Source organism: Nyctereutes procyonoides, unplaced genomic scaffold (assembly GCF_905146905.1).
Source record: "Nyctereutes procyonoides isolate TBG_1078 unplaced genomic scaffold, NYPRO_anot_genome, whole genome shotgun sequence".
Classification (NCBI taxonomy): domain Eukaryota; kingdom Metazoa; phylum Chordata; class Mammalia; order Carnivora; family Canidae; genus Nyctereutes; species Nyctereutes procyonoides.
The window spans coordinates 25387377-25397786 of record NW_026575139.1 but is presented as its reverse complement, the minus strand read 5'-3'; the positions used below and the strand labels follow the sequence as shown (position 1 = coordinate 25397786).

General features: G+C 40.1%; 1 protein-coding gene across 6 annotated transcripts in view; it reads right to left on the bottom strand.

Moving 5' to 3' along the window:
• Window positions 1-10410, bottom strand: part of ENTPD5 (ectonucleoside triphosphate diphosphohydrolase 5 (inactive)) — a 53782-nt gene that overhangs the window by 6906 nt on the left and 36466 nt on the right. For all 6 annotated transcript variants that reach the window (XM_055303686.1, XM_055303688.1, XM_055303684.1 and 3 more), the window contains 4 exons: window positions 9006-9107; window positions 8191-8331; window positions 7224-7280; window positions 2920-3035 (listed from right to left, as the gene is read on the bottom strand). In XM_055303686.1, the coding sequence (XP_055159661.1) occupies window positions 2920-3035; window positions 7224-7280; window positions 8191-8331; window positions 9006-9107 (416 nt within the window). The remainder of the gene's footprint in view (window positions 1-2919; window positions 3036-7223; window positions 7281-8190; window positions 8332-9005; window positions 9108-10410) is intronic.

The following is a 10410-nucleotide window of genomic DNA, read 5'->3' as shown; positions in this document are numbered from 1 at the left end:
TTTCCCTGATCCTGAAACTAAATACAAGAGGAGCTAGGAATAGATTTAGGAGTCGGAAAAAACACACTAAACTTCTCAATTCATACTTTGTAAACAACAGAAACTTCTTAAGCACTAATAACCCAATCAAGGCATTTAAGGCATTCTAGCTGGGTTGTGCTTCAATTAGTTCAGTGACTTTGGGCAAATGTTTAGACCTGATTTCCTCCATTACATAACAAGAGGATTATATTAGTATTTGTCAAACTGTTTTCCTTAGAATTTTAGGATTCCACGGCACCTGGGTAGCTCAGTCAGTTGAGTGTCACCCTTTGGCTCGGGTCATGATCCCAGAGTCCTGGGATAGAGTCTAGCATCGGGATCTCTGCTCAGCAGGGAGCCTGCTTCTCTCTCTCCCTCTGCCCCTTCCTCCCCAACCCCAGCTCCTGCTCTATCTCAAATAAAGAAAATCTTAAAAAAAAAAAAAAAAAAAAAAACTTTTAAGAGTTCTTGGAAGTGCTTCAAAGGAGAAAGGGAGGCCAAATGCTGAAGGAGTTCCAAGCCCCCTTCCTCTGCTTCAACCTGATAGCTCCATTTTGATCAGTTTTACTGGCATTCTGTGGAAGCTTTTGTTGAACAATGATGCCCACCATTGATAACACCACACACAAAAATGTTTTGAAAGCAGTGGACTGGATTTAGTCTATCTTTCTAGGACTAATTTCTTTTCTTTCTTTTTTAAGATTTTATTTATTTATTTACGAGAGACACACAGAGAGAGGCAGAGACATAGGCAGAAGGAGAAGTAGGCTCCCTGCAGGAGCCTGATGGAGAACTCCATCTCAGGTCCCTGGGATTATGCCCTGAGCCAAAGGCTGATGCTCAACCACTGAGCCACCAAGGTGCCCCTCTAGGACCAATTTCTTATGATTCTTTTTTTTTTAATTTTTTTATTTATTTATGATAGTCACAGAGAGAGAGAGAGAGGCAGAGACATAGGCAGAGGGAGAAGCAGGCTCCATACACCGGGAGTCTGACGTGGGATTCGATCCCAGGTCTCCAGGATCGCGCCCTGGGCCAAAGGCAGGCGCTAAACCGCTGCGCCACCCAGGGATCCCAATTTCTTATGATTCAATACTTCTGTTTGATCTGATGAAATATACACTAGTCACTGTGCCAAAAACTGGGAAGAACATGAATCGTCATCTTGAGATTTAGCCTGTGACACCTGAATCAAATTGCCTCCCCTACCCCAAATGCTCCTCTGCCCTCAGGAGGGGGCTAATAGCCCAAGGGTATAGATGTTGAAGTGAAGTGACCTCTGAGACAGGGAATTTATTTCTGCTACCACTGAAATAATAAAGACTAAAAGGATGCCAGCACTAGAAATGGCAGAAAACTGTCCTTAAATGACTTGGTTATTGTTGATCCTTAAGTAGAGGAAGTTAACTTTATATGTATTAGACTTAGGATGACTTTTCTTATCCACAAATCTATCCCCAACTGGTGTGAAATGCCTACACTACTAATACCAATATTAATAACTTACTCTGTGCTAGGCATTGTGCTTTACATACATTATCTCAATTTTCTAACAGCCCTATGAAATAGGTACTCTAAGGATCCTAAATTTGAATGAGAAACCTAAAAGTTAGAAGGTACGTAAATCATTTACAGTTACAGAGCTAGTAAGCTTGCATAATCAGGATGTGAACCCAGATTTGATGGACAGTGAAGCCATGTTTTAGATACTATGTGATACTGACTCTATTGGCAAGTAATTCTTTGTTAAGCACCTTAAATGCTGATATTCTTGTCAGACAAAACACACTAAATCCAAATAACTTAGTACAAAGTTTGAGTTTATGAAATCTGTATAACACAAGAAATGGGGCAATGTAAACTCATCTGGAACTGAGGAAACAGGAGGGAGAAGTGGCACAAGCAAGGGCACTTCAAAAATAAAGAAGAGTCTACCTATGTGACCCCAAAGTTCAAAGTTGCCTGTGCCATCCTTATATTTTAGTCACATCTCCTCTAATAGACTATATGCTACATGAGGACAAGATTTTATCTTAATCATCTTTGTAACCATAATGTACAATTATTCAATTATGGTACAGAAGAAAATAAATGGGATGGATGAAACATATGTGTTTAAAGTAAGTTACTACAGATAAAGTGGAGCCTGCATGTGCTGAACAGATGGACAGAATAGGAGGACAAAGAGCGACCCAAGATTGAAGAGACATTAAATACATGAGGCACATGTGAAGGATGTTGAAGGAAGTATATAAGACATACTGCATATACACAAGGCATTCAATACTAATGAGAACTTGAATGAGCCACTCACTGGTGACATCCTTTTGTTCTCTGCCAAATAAAGCCATCTAATGGGCTAATGAGTGAATGGATGCTAAAGGCCAGTGTACTTGCCCCTATGCCTCCCCAAATTGAGCAAATTTGGGTGATGGTCCCAGGTACCTTCTATCCCTGTGCTCCCTTGATCAGCTCCAGTCCTTATAACCACACTATCAGTAGCACAGAGAGAGGCAGGATATATGAACCCAGGATTTAAGAAGTATGGCACTTCCAACCTACCTGCACCCTATCTCATTTCTTTCCCTTTGCTTCTTGCCTTGAGTTTTGAACTTGCTTTAATAAACCATGTGACTTGGCACCTTAATTTAGGATGCAAGCCTTTCTGCTCTGTGACCTCTGGGAAAGCTTGCCTGAGAATACACTTAGAAGCTACTACCATTGCATCAAGCTAATTTCCCACATTCATGGTGTCTTGTACCACTCCTTATCCATAGTCCTGATAAAAAAAACCCTCATAATTCCACCTGCAGCCACTCTGATTACTACACACACAAGTCCTTTTCCTAATTCCCAGATAAATAGACTGTTTTGCAATTCTGTGGAGTCCTCTCTTACCTGTAAGACAGTACTGTCTGCAAAGCCAAAGCCATCCTTCAACAGGGCTGTGATGTAACTGAGATCCATGCACAGGAAAGGACTGCCTGAGGTGAAGTTTTCCAAGTTATCACACACTGAAAGGGAGAGTGAAGAGTGGAATTCAAGTTTGCAGCCCCTGGCAGGGGTACAGTTTTCTCTAAATGCAGACTTAGGATAAGCAAATAGAATTCTCCATGCGGTCAATGCCTGAGAGTCTTGAAGACTAGAACTGTGTGCACTGACAGCCTCGTGCATATTTCTGATGTCCCATCTTACCTGCTCAAATGTACTTGGGATTCTAGTTTATTTGCTAAATTTTCATAATCTATTTTTGGGGCCTAATTCAACTAAGTCCCTTACATATTAAGGCTGAGGTCTAGAAGACAGGGAAATACCAGTTAGCCCAACTGTGGGGCCAATGGATAGGATTATTTTTTTTTCAAATATTTTATTTATTTATTGAGACACAGAGAGAGAGAGGCAGAGACACAGGTAGAGGGAGAAGCAGGCTCCACGCTGGGAGCCCGACGTGGGACTCGATCCCACGTCTCCAGAATCACACCCCTGGCTGCCGGCAGAGCTAAACCACTGCGCCACTGAGGCTGCTTGGATACGATTATTTGTATTTCCATGGACTCTCTCAAGCAAGCCTCTGTGGCTATTTCCCATATATTTTGGTGCTCAGTGTTTCATTAATACTAATAACACTATTTCAATTAAAAAAAAAGGACGAATATCACACATAAAAATAAACTCAAAAAAGATTAAATATTTAAATATGAGACCTGACACTATAAAACTCCTAAAAGAAAACAGGCAGTAATCTCTTGGACATCAGCTTTAGCAACATATTTCTGGATATATCTCCCCAAGCAAGGAAAACAAAAACAAAAAAACTATTGGGACTACATCAAATTATAAAGCTTTTGCACAGGGGTGCCTGGGTGGCTTAGTCAGTTGGGTGTCTGCTTTCGGCTTGGGTCATGATCCCACACTCCTTGGCTTGAGCCGTGCGTTGGGCTCCCTGCTCACCTCTCCCTCTGCTACTCCCTCTCTTGTGCTCTCTTTCAAGTAGATAAATAAAATCTTTATTTAAAAAAAAAAAGAAAAAAAAAGGGAAGCCCTGGTGGCTCAGCAGTTTAGCACCATCTTTAGCCCAGGGTGTGATCCTGGAGACCTGGGATCGAGTCCCATGTCAGGCTCCCTGCATGGAGCCTGCTTCTCCCTCTGCCTGTGTCTCTGCCTCTCTCTCTCTCTCTCTTTGTGTCTCTCATAAATAAATAAATCTTTAAAAATAAATAAATAAATAAATAAATAAATAAATAAATAAATAAATAAATAAATAAAATAAAATTAAAAAAATGTAAAAAGAGAGCTTTTGCACAGGAAAGGAAATCATTAATACAACAAAAGGGCAACTTCCTGAATGGGAGATGTTTGCAAATGGTATGTCTGATTAAGGCTCAATATCCAAAAATATAAAGAACTTAGACAACTCGGGATGTCTGAGCGACTGAGTTGAGCGTCTGCCTTTGGCTCAGGGCAAGATCCTGTGGTCTCATGATCAAGTTCCACATCAGGCTCCCTGCATGAAGCCTACTTCTCCCTTTGCCTATGTCTCTGCCTCTCCCTCTCTCATGAATAAATACATAAAATTAAAAAAAAAAAGAACTTAGACAACTCAACACCAAAGAAACAAATTTATTAAAACAATGGGCAAAGGCACTACATTTATAGGAACTTATTAGTGGTAATAAAAGCAAAAGAAAACTGATACAACTTATTTTTCTTTAGTGATGACTTAATACTTAGACATTAAGTTTTATATATAAAATGTTAATCATTTCCAGGACTATTTTTTTTTTTTTAAAGATTTTATTTATTTATCCATGAGAGACAGGCACTAAACCTGCCTAAAGGTGGCGCTAAACCGCTGAGCCACCCAGGCTGCCCTCCAGGACTATTTTATATGCTAGTGATATTAACCTCTATCGATTTTATATGCTGCAAATAATGTCTCCAACTTTATTATTCCACCCATTAACTTCATAGATAACACCTTTTCCCATATACATGTTTTATTTTTGTCAACCTTCAACCTCTACCATCATTTTTTTAAAATTTTTACTTATTTATGATAGTCACAGAGAGAGAGAGAGAGAGAGGCAGAGACATAGGCAGAGGGAGAAGCAGGCTCCATGCACCGGGAGCCCGACGTGGGATTCGATCCCGGGTCTCCAGGATCACGCCCTGGGCCAAAGGCAGGCGCCAAACCGCTGCGCCACCCAGGGATCCCTCTCTACCATCATTTTTAATGCATTCTCAATCCTGAAACTTGTCTAAAGAATAACCTAATTTATTCATACTTTCATATAACTTTCAAATGTTTAAAATTTATATTTTAGGGGCACCTGGGTAGCTCATGTGGTTAAGCATGACTGACTCTTGATTTTAGTTCAGGTCATGATCTCAGGGTTGGGAGATTGGGCCCTGTGTCAGGCTCTGCACTGGGCATGAAGCCTGGTTAAGATTCTCTCTTCCAGGCAGCCTGGGTGACTCAGCCGCCTTCATCCCAGGGCATGATCCCAGAGACCCAGGATCGAGTCCCACGTTGAGCTCCCTGCATGGAGCCTGCTTCTCCCTCTGCCTGTGTCTCTGCCTCTCTCATGAATAAATAAAATCTTAAAAAAATAAAAATAAAAAAGATTCTCTCTCCCTCTTCCTCTGCCCCTCCCTCCTTTTCTCTAAAAAAAAAAATGTTTTAATATTTCACACAATATGTGAATTGTACAAAAAAGTATAATTTGCTTATTTTATTCACTTTAGGAAATAAATCTTTATAGAAGTATTTGAAAAAAAAATGGGCAAAGGACCTGAACAGACATTTTTCCAAGGAAAATATACAGTGGCCAACAGACACATGAAAAGATGCTCAACATCACTCATCACTAGGGGAATGCAAACCAAAACCAAAGTGAGATATCACCTCACACCAATCAGAATGTCTAGTATCAAAAAGAAAATAAATAACAGGTGTCGGTGAGGATGTGGAGAAAGGGAGACCTCATGCAAATTGTTCCACAGTCACTGTGGATAAAATTATGAAGGTTCCTCAAAAATTTAGAAATACTATATGATCTGGTAATTCTACTACTGCCTATTTACAGCCCCCCCAAAAAAAGAAAATACCAGTTCAAAAAGATATAAGCAGGGACGCATGGGTGGCTCAGTGGTTGAGTGTCTACCTTTGGCTCAGGGCATGATCCCAGGGATTGAGTCCCACATCAGGCTCCCTGGAGGGAGCCTGCTTCTCCCTCTGCCTATGTCTGCCTCTCTCTCTGTGTCTCTCATGGATAAATAAAATCTTTAAAAAAAAAAAGATTTAAGCACCCCTATATTTATTGCAACATTTTTAAAAAAGATTTTGAGACAAGGAGAGAGCATGAATGGGGGGCAGAGGGAGAGGGAGAAGCAGGCTCCCTGCTGAGCAAGGAGCTTGATATGAGGCTTGATATATATATATCTCCATACATATCTTCTTTATGTGTGTACAAACACACACACACACATATACACACAGTGAAATATTACCCAGCCATAAAAAAAAAGAATATCTTGTCACTTATTATGATGAGGATGGACCTGGAGGGTATTATGCTAAGTGAAGTTAAGTCAGACATAGGAAGACAACTACCATATGATTTCACTTATATGGTAGTGGAATCCAAACAAATGAACAAAGAGAAACACAGACTCTTAAATAGAACAACTGGTGGTCGCCAGAAGGGAGATGGGTAGGGGGATGGGAAAAATAGGTGAAGGAGATTAAGAGGTACAAACTTCCAGCTGTAAAATAAGGAAGTCACAGAGATAAAAAGTATACCATAGGAAATATAGTCAATAATATTGTAATAATGTTTCATGGAGACAGAGAGTGACTATATTTATCATGGTGAGCACAGGTAATGTATAGAATTTTCCAATCTATATGTTGTACACCTGAAATTTAGACAACATTGTATGTCAATTATATTTCAATGATAGAAAAAAAAAGGAAGGAAGAAATGTAGAAAGAAGAAAAGATTTTCACCATAATGCCCAAAGCCTCTTGTATTCCCATGGATTTCTATGCCACTTAATGCTTTTAATTCTTAGTCAAACTAGGAAACCAGCCTTCTGAGAGGCTTTCTGCTGACAGTGGTGCTCTGGGTCACTTTAAGGTCACTAGAGTTGGCAGGCACAGCTTCATGGACTTCCCTTCAAAGGCTTCCATTGGCACTTACCTTCCCTTGCTTTTCTTTTAAAATCTTCAACTTTTAAAACACCCCCTGTTTCATAATCTAAAATGAAATAGTAGTTAATGTCAAAAAGCTTTCAAGGAAACAAGGAAATGTATCCTAGTAGTATTTATAATAATGAAAAATTGGAAATAAAATTTCTAACATTACAGAATGGGATAAATATACATGACATATCCATACAATATAATCTGTGTAGGGGATCCCTGGGTGGTGCAGCGGTTTGGCGCCTGCCTTTGGCCCAGGGCGCGATCCTGGAGACCCGGGATTGAATCCCACGTCAGGCTCCCGGTGCATGGAGCCTGCTTCTCCCTCTGCCTGTGTCTCTGCCTCTCTCTCTCTCTCTCTCTCTCTCTGTGACTATCATAAATTAAAAAAAAAAATATATATATATATATAATCTGTGTAGTCTATTTTATTTATAATTATTCTGTCTATTTAACCACAATAAAAAAATTGACCTGTTAAAAAAATTGAAAATAGGAAATAGGAAATTAATTCATATCTCAGGCCATGATAGACCACGTACATATATTCACAGAACTAACAAAAAGCATTACTATTGTGATAAGGAAATAAAAATTATAAAGTAGGAGGGGCAAGAGACATTATTTTGACTTTGGTGATAGCTTGATGGGTATACACATATGTCAAAGTTTAGTGAATTGTACACTTCAAATATTCATTTTACTTTCTATCAATTATATCTCGATAAAAATGTTAAAAAAAAAGACTTTATGTGTATCTGTTTAGGCCATTTTCTAGCTCCAAAGGATAGTTAATCCTATTCATTCTTCCTCTGCTGCAACTAATGTCATTCAATTGTCAGCACTGGGGAAGAGTAGTGTGATTACGTAAGACAAAGCATTTCAAATACTCCTTTTCTCCTTTCCCTTCCCAGGACAGCTTCCCTCCTAGTTTCCTTCCTAGCTGATACCTGCAGTAAACTTACCAATCATGCCTGTGTCAACAGCACGATCATAATAGTAAGAGAAAGCATAGAAAGAGCTTCTCTGGACCTCCTCCGGCTGGTGAAGTTTTCCTTGGACCACCCTTAGCACTTCAGCATAGCAGGGCTCAAAGCCCATCTTCCCTGCCAGGGCAAAGGTGAGAAAAATGAGAGCTCTCTGAAGCAAGCTGCTAGAGCCAACAAAGAAACAGCAGGAGGATCAAGGAAAGAAGCAGCTGAGGTTCAGGACAAAGAGCTTACAAAGATGAGCAAAATTCCATAGAGGCAGCTTCCCTCCCTGTGTTCACCAAAAATAGCCATATTCAACCTCAATCTGCTGCCTAGCCTATGTCAATGGTATTTATGTGAAGCAATCAGAAGTCTCATATCTGTTTCCTTCCCTGGAAAAATTAAGTTTTTTCCTTGATTTTATGGTCTTTGCTTTTTATAATATCTAAGATGAATTCTTCTATTGTCTTAGTTGTATTATTATAATTTAAAAAGCTAAACATTAACTGAATCTAGTTTCTAGATAGAGTTTCTCCTTGCTAAGGGCAGAGACCCTTAAAGCATTAGACGCAGGTTAAGAACAGGTTTCTAATGGATCCCCACAGCACTTGGGCAGGGAAAGAGCAGGACAGAGGGACAGTTGCCTTGTTCACTGTCATTTCACATTATTCCTTTACAGCATACCAAGACCTATTTGGAATGAGTCCCAGAAAAAAGCTTCTCTTGAGTTCTGGAAAACACTTCCCATGGAACTTTTCCAGATTTCAACTGTAAAGGTAATTTCAATCAGTGAAAAAAACATCACTTGCCTTCTTTGTTGCCACCATACTGGTATTTCACACCCCCAAAGATCCACTCTGCTTCCAACCATCTCGGTAGACAGGCACTTCGAAAAGTGTGTCCATCAATCCCTGAAAGAAGTCAGACCACAAAGTAAGAGGCAAGGATGAGAGAGAGGGAGAGAGAATGAGAGCGCGCAAGCACATGCGCACGTGCACAAGAGTGAGAGACACATGCACACATGCAAGCAAGAAGCTAGTAAAGTTGAAAGGAATTACCAAAAAGTAGGTAGTTCCGTGACTGCATCCTATGACAGGAATTGTTTGTTTTTTTTTTAAGATTTTATTTATTTATTCATGAGAGACACAGGCAGAGACATAGGCAGAGGGAGAAGCAGGCTCCATGCAGGGAACCCGACATGGGATTCGATCCTGAGTCTCCATGATCACGCCCTGGGCTGAAGGCGGCGCCAAACCGCTCAAATTCCCTATGACAGGAATTTTTATTTTTATTTATTATTATTTTTTAAAGATTTTATTTATTCATGTGAGATACAGAGAGAGAGAAGAAGAGACACAGGCAGAGGGAGAAGCAAGCTCCATGCAGGGAGCCCGACGTGGGACTCGATCCCAGGACTCCAGGGTCAGGCCCTGGGCCGAAGGCAGGCGCTCAGCCACTGAGCCACCCAGGGATCCCCTGACAGGAATTTTTAATTCAGGGTTCACAGATGGGCACTGCGGGATTGGTGAACCCTCTGAAACTACACACAAATTTTTGTGCATATGTGCATTTGGCAGAGGGGTCCATGGCTTTCATCACATTTCAAAGAAATCTAAAACCTACAATGGTATAAGTTCCCTCCTTCCTAAAAAAGGGGAAAAAATTCCGTTCTACTTTTCTCATTGGTTGTTGTGAGGCTTCAATGAAATCATATTTGAAGATGTTTTGTAAACTCTGAAATGCTATACAATCATCATCACACTAATAGTTTACTCTGAGCCAGTAACCATAAAAAACTACATTAAATGCAAAGGGGCACAGAAAGCTTGCTAACTTGCCCCAAATCACAAAGAGGGACTGAACCCAGTTCTGCTTGACCCCAAAAGCTGAGTTCCTAACTGCTCTACTTATCTTTGAATATATGAATAAAGTTGCTCAGTAATTTCACCTTGCAGGTGTACTGATGTTGCTTCCTGAACCTCCCATGTAAAACTAAGGGCTTGAGCAAGCTTCTGCCAAATTCACTCTTTGAGCTTTGAATTTCCGCACACTGCAGCCTCCTTGTCACAGACTGTGTGACTATATATAGACTTCATTCTAGAAATGGCTAATAGTGTATACCAAAACAACGGAACATAACATAAAGTAGAAAAAGAATCTGCTATTATCATGTTCATTACATAACACATCCTTCCTAAATCAGCACAACCCTTT